The following is a 15,356-nucleotide window of genomic DNA, read 5'->3' on the forward strand; positions in this document are numbered from 1 at the left end:
CCTGTAAATGAAAAGAGAGAAGCCATTAAAAGTAATTTGTGGTGAACTGATCTTGGATTTAGAAGTGTTCTATGTATAAGTATGTTTGTACCTTAAGATAAATGCTTGACACATTCCAGTTTCTTTTGTAATATGTAAAATGGCTAGTGTAGATCTGGACAATGTGGTAAACCACTGATAATGCCACTTAAGTGAAAGAATATTATCTTTAATTTCCTTTATATCCATATTGATATTTGAAGTATCAAAGTGATATCAAGATAATATGCAAGAAAAAACTTTGTATTTGTATTCTTCGTAAAAGGCTCAGTTGAAATTTGAAAAAATAATATGTATTTTTTTTATGTTACACTTTGCTAGTGTAATAGCTGTAAAATACCATCAGTAGGAATTTTTTTATATTTTGAATGACTACAAGGAGATATTGAGACTATGTCCATTCAATAGCAAACTTAGTTACAACACAAAAACTGCAGAAAAGAATAATAGCAAATCTGCTTCTACAATAAGATACTAAATCATTTTCAAGCTCTAAATTTTCCTTCCAGTTTGTCAAAAAATTTTGAAGCAATTCAATCTGGGCTACCAAATATAGGACATAAAGCAAATGCTGATTAAAAAGGGCAAAAACAAGATAGAACTCAACACAATCAATTAAAAAGTAGGTCCTGGATTGGATTGCAAGTTACCCTCACAAACTGAAAGTTTGATAAATTAGTATTAGCATATGATGAGGTTAGAATACAACCAGCAGAGTATGCTCAAAATTTTTCATACATGTATATAGATCGATTTTCTAGTTGCAATCAAAGATGACAGTACATATGTACTAATGTTTTATATTTTATTTCAGGCTTATTTAAGAGAAGGTGTAGCTCTACAACAGTTAGGACAACATGGAGATGCCCTGGCAGCGTTCGCTGTGGGACTGGCACAAGATTCTTCCAATACAAGTTTATTATCCGGACTTGTTGATTCCGCCTTGAAGTCACCACTGAAAGGTCAGTAATGTCGATTCAGAATTTTATGTAATAATAAAAAAAAGATATATATGTTTTTTTTTGTACACTAGACTCCCATTTCGTCTACGAAAGACCCATCAATGACGCTCATATCAAAAAAGTTTAAAGGCCAAATCAAGTACATAGATGAACAGCACTGAGGACCCAAAAAACTTTAAAATTGATTGTTGATTTCTCAACATCCATATTTTCCCATAAAATAAAATCCATTTAAATAGATAAATATAAAGTAAATTTTCATGACCTTTGTCTTAGTATTTTAAATTAAAATAGTTTATGGCTTTAGTTTGAGATTCAAGATCAAAATATAAAAAAAACTTTAAATGCTGTTGAAATTGGATGAAATTTGCATTCTTGAAAGTGCAGTGTCAATACTTTCCAAGAGAGAGATGTTCTGCTCATCTTTGGTCATGCATTCTGTTCACTGCCAAAATGATACAGACATCATGGGACATGCTGCATGAAACTCACTGTTTTATATTGACGTAGAATATAATCGTTTGTTACAAAACTCATGAATTGTTGGTTCCAATAGCATCCAGACAAAATAAAAGTAAAAATCTTTCTTAACTTAGTTTGCTTCTACATACATCAAAACTTTTCTGGGAAAATAAGACCAACATTTAATTTAAACTTTTGATATTTCTATTTCAGAGAAACTGGGTCCAACATTTCAACAACTGCAGAAACTAAAGTTACACCAAAGTCCATTTGTTATAATCTCTGTGATTGGTCAGGAGCTGTTAGCAGCTGGTCTCTATGGCTCTTCAATCGCAATGTTGGAAGCTGCGCTTCAGATTGGGACCTGCAGTTTAAAGTTACGAGGCTCTGTGTTCTCGGCCCTCAGCAGTGCACATTGGGGACTTGGCAACATTGACAAGGCAATAACATACATGCAGCATGACTTGTCTGTAGCCAAATCTCTAGGTAGGTTAGGATAATTGTCGAGTGTTAATACTTTAAACCTGAATATTTTCGTAATTTCAGTGCATAAACTTTTTGCTAGGGGTTGTAATCCACTCATCAACGATAAATTCACACTTCATCACAATTGTTTTGCTTTATAAAAAGATTCATGTGGGGGGAATATTTTCGTGCATTTAGACATAAGTGCAGAAATAAGCGAAATTTTCACATTTATGGTACATCATAGAAAGATCCATTCTATATTACATTGAACATCTTAATAAAGAAAATAGATTGTAGTCTGTTGTGAAACTAAAAATATTTCTTCATTTTCAACTACTGGTAGGATATAAATCTTTGATATAAATAACTTACAGAAATGTTGACAATTTTTAACGATGATAGATATGATATTTAGAATTAGATTCATTTCATGGTTCAAACCAATTATTTGAATTTGTTTCAATCTACTGGTCCTGTCTTTGAGAAATATAATTTCAAAAAAGTTTGTTTAAACCTGTATGGCAGCTTATTATACAAAAAGGTCCATATAGAACACACAGTGTAAGGAATTTTCAGATCTGTTGGACAGACCCTTTCTGTTTGATTATATTTTGAATTCGTACCAACTTGGCATGGAATTTTTTACAATGTCTAACAACAAAATCGGTTAAATTTTGCATGACATCGTGTCCAACTTTGTTATTTTATGTCAAAAAGAATAAGCATATAATGCACTAAATTGACTGGAACATATATTAGATAAGTACTAATGTTTGTCTGTCAAAGGTATCAGATGCCATTAAGACATCTGTCGTGCAACCTCTTTCAAATTCTATTGTTATTTTACTGGGTATCTTGTTCCAAAATCACTATTTTAAAGCTGTTGTTTTTTAAATAGAAAGTTTATTATTTTGCAATATTTTTCATGACTGTTATTTGATAGTACAACAGCTGACAATTAAAAAATTGGGTAAACTTTGAAATGAGATCAGGTTTGTAGTCACGATGAAGGAAATTTGGAAGTAAACTAAATGACTTATTTAAATTTTTAATTCTAAATAATGCATAGGAATAATATTTTTCCAGCTTGAAATCTATAATTTATAAACCTGTCATGAATTCGAAAACATTTAGAGATTAACTAACAAAAATGACTGCCATCCTTTAAATATTCTTTAAGGGGAGATAATACATTTTAAAAACAAAATAGATTGCCAAAATTTCAATTTATAGAAATCAGTTTAATGGAGCAAAGATCTTAATGACATCAAACTTTTTCCTAGGGGCAATGCTTAAAATTGTACTTGTCAAAACAACTTCAAAATCATTGTGAAAATAAGAAAAGGCGAGAACTACAGGTACTGTCACTGAATCAACACAAGGTCAATGTTATACTGAATTATGGCGATATAAAATTGATTTCTATTGAAGAGATGTATTCATTTGTATACTTAAGTCATTAAACAACTTGTTAGATTTTAACATTTAGAAAATTTAATTTAGTGAAAAGACTTAAATATAGTCATTTAAACATAAAATTAACTTGGAACCCCATGGTACCTTAGGGTTTAGGGGAAGGCGGTGACAATGAAAATGTTATGAAATCAAATTTTACAATTATTTTAAGAATTTTACTTTAAAAGGCTACAACAATAAAATGGCGTTAAAATGTCACTAAAATGTTTCTGTTAAACAGTAAAAATTCCATTTAGTATATTATGTTAGATCCTAAATGTTTTCTCCAAGGACATGTACAAACAAAGAGGCGTGAAAGTTAAATTCTTGTTGTAATTAGGAGTTTAGATTTTCTTTGAAAATTCCTCTCATTCAAATTCAAATTCATATTTTCCTATTCAAAAATGAACTGAGGAGGCTTTGAAAAGATATTTTTTGCAGATTAATGATAATGAATATTTAAGTGCAATTCTCAGTTTAAAACTACAATGGTAGGGCTATAATACTGTTAGATTTTTGAAGATTTTCCGGCAACAACTGAAATAAACATCAGTGAAAACTTCATTTGTCTTAATTGCGATATTTGGTTAATTTAGAACTGGATTAAATCATTGCTAGTCATCCAATTGATGCAAACTCTTACTGAGCAGTTTTGAAAATAGCATTTTATAATTTAATTTTCTAAAAAGCCTAAATGACATTAAAGTAGAATTGGCCACTCGTCAGAAAAATGATGAATACAAGAATGATTTACGGTATAAACAATAATAAATTTGTAGATTTTCATTTTTTTTACACAGTGATTGTCAATTTATAAATCAAACCATTGACATTGATAGGATTTTCAAAGCATATTTCATTTTCTTGTAGATATTTACTTTCACATTCTTTGGTGTTTGCTGGATGACGATTTCTGTCATCTTTACCTTTCATTTAGTAGGTTACAATAAATAGTTGTAGAGATGGAAATCACAAAATTCTTTAGTTTATGTTAAAAATGTGACCTTGCCTGTAGGAGTCAAACTTTTAAATGTTCATTTAATTGTATGGTTTGTGGCTGACCATTAACCTTCTCTTTAATTAGAGGTTCACCGTCAGATTTTAACGTGTTGACTTCAGTCGTGATTGAACCAAACTTGTGATCAGGAACAAAATAGGTGTCGAAATTCTCAAATTAATGTCCTTAAAAGCATTTGGTCATAATTTCCTATTATTTGTTGCATATTTTAAGTAAAAATAATTTGAAATGAAAAATGTTTAAGAGCTTGTGGCAATATTTTATTATTCTAATCATGCCAATTTTTTTTTTTTTTTTTTTTTTTTTTTTTTTATATAGTTTTCCTGTTTTTCACATTTTAAGTGGAAAACCATTTACTCTTAATTTTATGTGTTTGTTTTATTATTCTTTGTTTATGTGTTTATTAGAACAAGCCTAGGGTCCTAATGCATATTAAAATTTGTCCTCTTTCCCTTAGATCATTGTCATAAAATATTAACTAATGCCTTTTTCGATAGCAATAAAAAATGTAAATGGTATAGGGTCTAGTTATTTTATAATCTAAATCATTAAGAACTGTTATGTTGAAATCTGATAAATTGGTGTAAATTGATAAAAATAATAAATATATTGGAGTTGTTGCTATTCGAAGCCTATCATTGGGGTGTCCAAGTAATAACTTATTCACTATTTTTTTGCCAATATAATCACATAATCATTAATCTTTTTTTTTAAACAAGATAATCAAATAATCAAAAATACAGTCCTAGATTATCAAATAATCAAATAATCATGAAATATTTGGTCTGGTAATCAAATAATCACTATAAAAACGGCCAAGTAATCACATAATCAAAAACCCCATGAGGAGGCTCATATTTATTAAAAGTACCTCTGTAGGGAATATGAAAAGCATGTTAAACATGAAACTGATACTACATGTATTAGTTATCTTGGTGTAATCAGGGGTGTATGGAATTTCAACACTGGTGTAAAATTCCCTACACCCTTCATTACGCCAAATTAACAAATTTATTTTATGATAGTTTAAGATGCAAATTTACATGCCAGAAGGTGACTTTTTTGTCATGTTTTCATTTACCAAATTAGTTTTTTTTTTAATTGAAAAAATTCACAAAAAGCACAATATAAAAATAATTGGTATTTAATAATTTATTTTCTTTGAATGTGAACTATAAACAGTCTTTCTTTGAGTGTCAAAGATACAGAAACAATTTAGTTTTGAGCATTTTTCAATAGATTATAGGTAAATTCATAATCATATAGGTAAAAAGGTCATTTCACATCCATATTGTCTGAAGTTTAGAGAATATTACAAATCATTTATGGAAAGGAACATTATCTTGTGAAAATTCTGAAAATAGACTTAAAAAACAGAAAATTTACCAAAGTAATAAAATATCAATGTTGAAGAAGTCTTACAAAAGGAAAATAAACAAAACTCTTAAGAAACTTCTTTTTTTTTTTAAATTAATCTTTTAATGTTCCTCGTCATTATTGATAAAGTTGTAATTTGAAATATCAACCAAATGGTCTATTCATTGACGTTTTATAAAGTATTGTATATAGCTTGACAATACTACTACTTCTCACAAGGAGGTGCTCCCAAATTTATTGCAATGTTTAACATCAATCAGTCGTAAATCATTCCGAAAAAAATAAAAAGGTAATAATCTCGTGTTTTTGTGTTGTCGTAACATTAAAACATTGGTGACATCTCTTTATTGACGGTTTCTTTGAGAAAAACTATAAAATGTAATCCATTATTTTTTTTTCAACATAAGCGCCAACACTTATACCAAAGACATTAACCTATGTGTAGTTTTTGCTCGATCAGTTTTGTATGTTCCTTGTGCGGAAGTATAAATGTCAATGAGTTGTCATGATTTATTTCTTTTTTGGTCCCACGGTTCTGTGTGTTTTTATGATAAGTTTACTGTCGTATATAAGTCTACATAAGGTTATACAGGTTCTAAATGGATATATTGTCTTTTTATATTTTCACAATGTCTCTCAGATATCTTTTTGGAGAAAAAATGCTGTTTGTCTCTTTGAATGTTGACATCATTTAGGGGGGGGAAAGGGGGAAAATGCTGCTTCTTTATCTTTTTGAATGTTTTAAGAATGTTTACAAAGTAGACGTTTAAAAAAATTAAATAATTTTTTCGTCCTTTGGGTCTTACTTTTTATGTATCACAATTTGCATTCAACGGATTAGTCTGCATGCAGTGTCATTTGAATAATTACAATAAAATTTTATCAGATAAAATTTGGAAAAAATATTTAATTGTCATTTTACATGAGTCTAGCTGTGACTAAAGAAGGAAAAAAAGAAACCACATTCTTTTTATGTTTTATTGTGTTATTTAATTTCATGCTTTTTTAAATTGAAAGTTGGCAGCTAGAACTAATTATATATAAGTGAAAACAATTATGAAGATTTCAAAGACCGTTTTGCATACCTTTAATTGATTCTTTAAATTTCTTGTGAAAGAATGTTGATATCTTTAATTACACTGTGAAAATGATTATTTTTGACAAACAGTGTTTGAAATTGGGGTACATTAAGAATTTTATCTACAATTTTGAAAACATCAGTATTAAACAGTATGTTTATAAGTATACAATAATTTTTATAAGTATACATCAATTTTATAACTATACAACAATTTTTATCTGCAGTGAAGGGTCTTATTTCGTACAAAAAGTTAAATTAATGATGTTGAATCCTATTTTGGCAACAGTTGTAAAATATATATATATATAGTAATCTTCTTTTTGGTTAATGAAGCGTTTTAACATACATGCCATGTAAACACTTTAATCATACTTTAAATTGATGATGATTTTGTAAGGATAAAGTACGTCTGCTACCAGAACTGTGGTCATAAATAAAATTTTAAAGATGTGAATTCAACTTTGAAATATTTTGGAGACATGTGTCTGAATTTGGCTTTAATTTTAGTTTTTAGGGTGGGCAGAGTTATCACTGTAAACATTAGGTCCTTATTCTCTGATTTCAAATATAAAATAGTACATTGTTGTATCAATCAGAATGTTGCAACTTGTTTGATACAAGATATAAAGAGAAGAACTACATTTTGTGAAATTGGATCACTCGTTCTTCATCTGATAAGTTTGTTAAACAAACTTTTAACTGACGACTGCTAAATAATCGATACGCATTATATCTTTTGTGTTCCTTTATGATAACAAATGAAACAAATTTAAACAGGTTGTGTCAGATAGCAGGGTCGCAGAGTATCATCTGCTTGAATGTCAAAATATTGCAAATCAAATATTTAAGCACTCGAATGACACAGAAGTCATGGTTAATATTAAGCTTTATTGTAAAGTACACAAAGTCAAACTTGCAAACACTTGACTGACACAAGACCTTATGGTGAATGCAGTTGCTATGCCATTGTCTAACATTAGATTGCTTGTAAAACATACAAAAACAAACTTTTTAAACACTTGTCTGTCTTTAGGTCATTTGTAGCTAGGTTCTTAAAAAGTATTTTACTTATTCTAAAATAAACTTTCAAAAACATCAAAGCTTTTTTGAAATTTAGTTAGCCTTCTGCTTAAGTGAAAATTTTTTGAAAACTTCTGTTTAAAACTTGTAAGAACACCTGTGCATGTAAACAAAAATTGATATTGAACTTTTTCCACTTTGCACACTTTAATACTTTCAAGACATGCAATGAGTAAAATTTGCATGAAAAAAGCTACTTTGATGTATTTGAACATGTCCTGGAAAAAAAATTACAAGACATCCGGCAGAATATTTGAATAAAAAATTATGATTTAAGGATCTGCCCCATTTCAAGCAGGATCAACACCCTTGAAAGTCTTTTGTCTTCTTCTGTAAAAGGCCTTTGGTTGATGATACCCTGGATGGGTCATACTAGAGACTTTAAAATCTGTATTTGTTGCTCCGCAACAAGCACATTGCATTTAGAAGTAAGAGCAAATACTGGTTAACTCAGAAATCTGTCAGAGCAAGGTGATATTTCTTTCAGCAGATTTTACATTAAAAGCTTAAAGCTAAGACTCTTCATATTGGTTTATTGTTAAACAAGGTATCTAAATATTTTTTGTTTATTTTTTGTTTGAAAAATTGTTAATTATATTACACATCCATAAATTTTTTTTTTAAATGTTGACCAATCTTTTGATTGATGTAAGTGGCTTTATATCAAATTACTTTCATTAGAAACAAGGAATTATTTGAATCTGGAATAATTTTGAATTCTGGAAAATTGATGAGAAATATATGATGAAAACTAAGTCAACTAAATAGGGTTAGCCATGCGTGCATGGCTAAGGTGGGTTAGTTAGTTCATACTGAAATGATAGTGAAAGTAAAATTAACCTTAGCCATGCACGCATGGCTAACCCTATTTAGTTGGGTTAGTTTTCATCATACATTTCTAATCAATTTTCCAGAATTCAAAATTATTCCAGATTCAAATAATTCCTTGTTTAGAGTGGTTTCTTATGCATAAATGAATGTACCAACTAAATGTGTTTTTTGTTTGTTTTTTTAGGGGACATTGAGGGAGAATGCAGAGCCCATGGAAATCTTGGATCCGCTTATTTCTCTAAAGGACACTATAAGGAGGCACTATCAAATCATCGGTATCAATTAGCGTTGGCGATGAAATTGAAACATCGTCAGTCAGCAGCCAGTGCTTTGGGAAGTCTTGGACATGTATATACTGCAATAGGGGATTACCCAAATGCCCTTCAGAGTCACAAACAGTGTCTATTTCTGAACAAACAGTGTGGTGACAAACACGCTGAAGCTCGTGAAATAGGAAATGCTGGTGCTGTATATTTGGCGATGGCAGAATTTTCGAGTGCTGTTGAATGTCACAATAAACATTTAGAAATTGCTAAAAAGTTAAACAATAGTACTGAAGAGGCCAGGGCATATAGTAATTTAGGCAGTGCTTACCATTATAAGAGGGACTATGAAAAAGCAATAAAATTTCATGAACAAGTGTTGAAAATTGCCGAACAGAAAAAAGACAAAGTGTTAGAAGCAAGGGCATATGCTGGTTTAGGCCATGCTGCTAGATGCAAGCAGGATTATGAAACAGCAAAAAATTATCATGAAAAACAGCTTGATAATGCTCTTGAAACAAAAGACAAGGTAGCAGAAGGGAGGGCATGCTCCAATTTGGGAATTATATATCACCAACTAAGAGAATACAAATCAGCTCTTAAACTTCATGAAGTGCATTTAAAAATTGCCAAGAGTCTTGGTGATCGTGCTAGTCAAGGTAGAGCTCTAGGCAACATAGGTAATGCTCATATCGCATTAAAACAATATGATCAAGCTGTGAAGTATCATAAACAGGAAGTGGCTATATCGTCAGAAGTCAACGATCGACATTCTGAGGGAGCAACACATGGAAATTTAGCTGTAGCGTATCAAGCTCTTGGAATGTTCGACAAGGCAATTCTCCATTACATGTCTCACTTGAATATTTCAAAGGAATTAAAAGACACATCAAGTGAAGCAAGAGCACTGTGCAATCTAGGGAATTATTACAGTTCAAGGGGAGATTACTTGTCTGCAGTGAAATACTATGAAGATTATTTGATTTTGTCACAGGAACTACATGACTCTGAAGGTGAAGCTAAGGCTTGTTTTAATTTAGGATACGTACATTTTGGTCTTGGGAATCACTTAGAGGCAGTGCGATATTATGAACAAGATCTGTCTATAGCACGAGAGCTTCAGGACCAGTTAGGCATAGCCAGGGCATATTGTAATCTAGGACTTGCTCATAAGGCATTACATAACTATATGGATGCTTTAGAGTGCCAGAAAAAGTGCTTATCTATGATGAAAAACATGAAAAACACAAAAGGTATTTTCCGTGCTTTGGGAAATATCGGTGATATAACGCTTAAAACGGGTGATACTTCAGAAGCAATAAAAATATACAACCAGCAGTTACAGCTGGCGAAACAATGCAATAGTAAGGATTTGGTAGCAACTGCTTACGGAGCTCTAGGTGCTGCTCACAGAACTTTAGGTCAATTTGATAAGGCTCTAGGTTATCATACGCAGGAGTTAAGTATACGTCAAGACATGGATGACAAGAGAGGCGAATGCAGAGCTCATGGTAACCTAGGTAACGTGCATATGTCATTAGGAAATTATATGAATGCTTTGAAATGTTATGAAGAACAGCTGGAGAAAAGCCAGGAATTACAAGACAGTGCCCTTGAAGCACAAGCTTGTGGTAACCTGGGTATTACCAGAATGAACATGGGTTCTTTTGAAGATGCTATTGGCATGTTTGAGCAGCAGCTTGCTATGCTGGAACAAGTTTGTAGTGCTAATTCTATATATGATAAAGGACGTGCCTTAGGCAATCTTGGTGATTGCTACGAGGCTCTTGGTGATTATGAAGAATCCATTCGGTGTCATGAACAATATTTGGCAACTGCTCAACAAGCCAATAGTCTTTCTGACCAGGACAAAGCATACCGAGGTCTGGGCAATGCTCATCGTTCAGTAGGCAACTTACAACAGGCATTGGTATGCTTTGAAAAGAGACTGGTTGTTGCCCATGAGCTAAACAGCTCCTCAGCAAAAGCTTCAGCATATGGTGAGTTAGGGTGCTTGCATAGCCTGCTGGGTAATTTCGAACAGGCCATCTCTTGTCTTCAGCATCAATTGTCAATTGCCAAGGAAATTGGGGACAGTATGTGTGAAGGGGAAGCAGCCTGTGGTTTAGGAGGAGTTTATCAGAACATGGGAGAGTATGAGAAAGCTTTAGAATACCATCAGATGGACCTGCAGATTGCAGAGACAACAGAAAATACAGCGTGTCAGTGTAAGTAAAACAGGAATTTAGTGCATGTTCATGATCAGGAGTTAATTATTTCTCTAGCTTGATTTGTTAGCGTGTTTTTGTAAGAAATCTTGCATCACTGCATGTGACTGGACTGGTATCCTGTAACTGGGATCCTATTCCATGTACTATTTAATTTCATCTGTACATACCTCGTTTTGCTCATGAATAAATGTTGAGTTTAAGGCTAGATTTTCAAAGGGTTTTTATAAAACTTCCAGTTTTTTAATGTAATGTAGATGAAATTTGTGAAAATTTGACCAATTTAAAAAAAACCAGATTGGATGCATTTAACTTTCTGCAAAATTCTTCACTGAAAAATACTTAATGCAAAAATTTAACTTGTCCTTGAAAATGTAAACAGTAGATAAATTCATTAGCTATTAAAATATATGTTACAATATTGTTGTTTGGAAAAATTGTTCAGTCTGTAATTGTTTTATTGATTGCAAATCTTTCATGCTCAGCTCATTAAAATCTCTCATTATCATTTCTATCAAAGAATTGATTTTAGGAGAAAAAATATTTTCCGTATATTTGTAACAATTACATGATATATTTACTGTCTTTATTGCTATTCTACATGCACTTAGTAACTAGTTCGTTACTAACGAGTAGTTTCTAATGAGGTTTCAAATTTCTTTCCTATGCTAAATAATTAATTATTCATATACAATATAAAAATAAGGAGATTTGGTATGACTGCCAATGAGACAACTTTCTGTTAAAATTCAAATGAAGTGGATGTAAGCAATTATAGGGTTTATTTATATAGTCTTTAATAATTTGTAGTACTTTCTTAATTAAGTCATGCCCAAATTTTATTGAAATGTTGCTACTTTAAGTAAGATTTGTTTTTTTGGAATTCATGTGTAAAAGCAGTAATGATTAAAAGAACATGTAGGCTATTAATTTTAGTGGTTCATGGACATTTTGATATCATTTTAATTAATGTGCAATATATGCAAATTGTTTCAATTAGTTGTCTTTGTAGTTGTTTAACAAATATTTTATTGATCAAAGTTTAATGACAGAACCATTTGTTTCAAACCTAACGTCTAATAGAAAAAAAATGTTTTACAAATTCATATTCAAACAACCTGATCATTTTAGAACATCCAACAATTGTTTACTGGAATTTTATCGGAATTTCGTTAGAGATTCCGACTAAACATGAATAGATCCTAAATTGAGCTAAGACCTGCATAATTCTAAGCTCTGTTTTTGAAATTTCTGCTCTGAAATTTTTTGGAGGGTTGTCAAAACGCATTCATGGGAAAATTTTATTTTTTACAAACATATTGATCATGCTTGTTATCAGACAACATGTTTTTAAAGTGATTAAAAGGTCACATATTCATGGTCTTTTGTCTCTTTGGCTATCAGGAGACAACTGAACTTTTAAACTTTGCTGCCATTTGAGGTTAGACTACTGGTGATTGTTGTATATTTGGATGTATTGTCCTGTAATTGACCTGACCAATGGCAATAGATGGACAGATATCTAGCATTGTCTACCTTAAAGTGATAAATAGTCAATTAGCAATTTGAAGTTTAATTTAATCAGATCATTTATGGTTAAATATTGATGTTGATTTTTTTTTCAAAAAGTACTATAAGGGAGTTATTGAAAATTGGAAGTCAAGGGAAACTCAGATGGAAACAATGAAAACAATTGAAAAAAAATATAACAAACAATATTGTAGATTCATTATAATCTGTGGGACCCAAATTTTCGTGGCTTTCTAGGGTTTGAGTAAACTACAAATTTATATGTTCAAAGTGGTATACATTTTCGATAACTTGATTAGCTTGTATTCAGACGTTGACAAAACCATAAAATCAAAAATCCCTGATATGCAAATTTTCCCTAATCCCAAAAATTTGTTTCAACAAAAAACAAATGAATGCACAGTAATCCGCAATAAACACTGATAATCAAGTAGGGAGTCCAGTCTAAAATAGGGAGGAACACGGATGCCCTTGAAGAATATTTAGTTTTAGGTGCCTCAGCTATTGATGTTAACTAGAAGCAGGTGAAAAAAGTCTTCATAATTAAGTTTACTACTAAATGATAGTGTTCAAATCTATATGCAAACAAGGAGACAATACTAGTTTTAGGTTAGTGCTTAAATTACTGTTTTCCAAGGTAGTTGCTTTTGTCAGTATAAAATTTCCATTTAAAACATATTTCTGTAGAAATAAAATTTGATTTGACATTTTTGCACTTCCAGGTCGAGCCTATGGAAACTTAGGATTATCACATGAATCACTCGGAAATTACAACGATGCTATACAGTACCAAGAACAACATCTCAGCATTGCTGCCCAAATGAATGACAAGGTGGCCAAAACTCTTGCATACAGCAGTCTGGGTAGGTCAAATGCTTGAAAGCATATTGATACACTATTAGAATAAGAAAATAGTACCGGTAAATTGAAATACTAATCCATTAGGTTGTATTGTTTAGAAGTATTCAAGATTGTCATTTGTCTTTTCCAACAAGCAGTTATTATCTTTTCCTATCTTTTCCAAAAACAAAAATTGTGATGGAGGTATATAGTCTGACAACTGTCTAGAGAAGAAATTGTCAAAAACGTTAATGTAAAAATAAACCTTAAGATTTGTAAGAAGCACTGGATTTGAGTAGTGATTGATTTCATTGCCTATAGGAATTACTGATAGAATTGTAAGATAATTTTTTTGCCTTTTTGCCCTACTTGCTATGAGACTATGATTGTACTTATGGCTTCAATAGACAAAAGTCTTACAGTCGGCTGTAACAACAACACAATCCTTATTATCTGTCTACTGATCGATCTTATGTTCAATTATAACCAAATAAACATAGAATTGATCATATAATTGGAAATATATTGTACATGTATATATATGTAGAATAGATCGTATTATTGGAAGTATGTTGTACATGTATATATATATACCTGTTACCTTGATGATGTAAATGTCTAAATCAGTTTGAACAAAATTGGTTTTATTCTTAAATTTTTTAATTCATCAGCGACAATTAATTTATAAAATTGAAATTTTATATCCATGGTTATATATTTAATTGAAAAAAGGACCAAGAAATTCCCATTAGCATCGAGCTACTAGTTTTCACATGGGACAGACATCTAAAAATACATTAAGGTCTTAATTAAAACTTTGGTGCCATAAAAAGGTGGTACAAAATGTAAAAGCTATTTTATGTGATGAGCCATTATTATTTGACAAATCACCCCATTCTGCCTCATTTCAGTTGATTGACGATTATATCTATGTATTCCTTTGTTGTTCTTTTGATCTATCGAATATCAAATTTAAATTGATTGATTTTCAGTTGAAATCGTAAGTGTTTTTGATATTGTATTCATAGTAATGGACATTATAGTACATTGGTGCGATTTTTATCCCTGGGTTAATTTATGTTTTATGTACCCAGGAGAAAAGTTAATCGAGTTGTCAAGATTTGACAATACTTGGTGTTTTATGATGTTTTGATGAAGTCATTTGATAAATAAATAAAAAACTTATTAATACTTTGAAGTGAAAAGGGACAATACAAAAAAATGTAAATTATCTGACCGTTAAATGAAATATATAAATTGTTCTTTTTGTTGGAGTTTCAAAAAGGTCATGAAAATATAAAGTTATTTTTAGCTTGATATTATTATGTGATTTTGGAATAGTGGTGTGATTACTCTGTTTCTATAAATGAAATTATATACTGAAAACATTGTTAATAGATAAAATTTAGGGAAATAGTATTTAATTTTAACATGAAAAGAGTGTAATTATATTGCTCTTTTAATATGAATTTTTAGTTCTAGGTCTAGAATGGGAACCATCTGTTAAAAAACCAATATATGTCAAATTTAGATTGTATTTAAACAAATAAAAGATGGCTCCAAATTTGGTATTCTAGTATAGAGGACTTGTGAACACTTTTGTCAAGTAAATACTAAAATTACAAGAAAACTGAAAACACAATAAAAGATAAGGAAATCATACAGATATTATTTATTGTAAAAAGATGAGTGAAAACCAAATCATTAGGCAAGGATAAATGT

The 15,356-nt window shown here is 30.8% G+C and overlaps 1 protein-coding gene across 2 annotated transcripts in view; it reads left to right on the forward strand.

Annotated features, from left to right (window-relative positions):
- The window catches only part of LOC127711628 (tetratricopeptide repeat protein 28-like), a 111,488-nt gene that overhangs the window by 84,012 nt on the left and 12,120 nt on the right, over positions 1-15,356 (forward strand). For both annotated transcript variants that reach the window (XM_052217734.1, XM_052217735.1), the window contains 4 exons: positions 854-1,001; positions 1,677-1,949; positions 8,958-11,264; positions 13,517-13,657. In XM_052217734.1, the coding sequence (XP_052073694.1) occupies positions 854-1,001; positions 1,677-1,949; positions 8,958-11,264; positions 13,517-13,657 (2,869 nt within the window). The remainder of the gene's footprint in view (positions 1-853; positions 1,002-1,676; positions 1,950-8,957; positions 11,265-13,516; positions 13,658-15,356) is intronic.

This window comes from Mytilus californianus, unplaced genomic scaffold, assembly GCF_021869535.1.
Source record: "Mytilus californianus isolate M0D057914Y unplaced genomic scaffold, xbMytCali1.0.p SCAF_8, whole genome shotgun sequence".
In the NCBI taxonomy this organism is placed as follows: domain Eukaryota; kingdom Metazoa; phylum Mollusca; class Bivalvia; order Mytilida; family Mytilidae; genus Mytilus; species Mytilus californianus.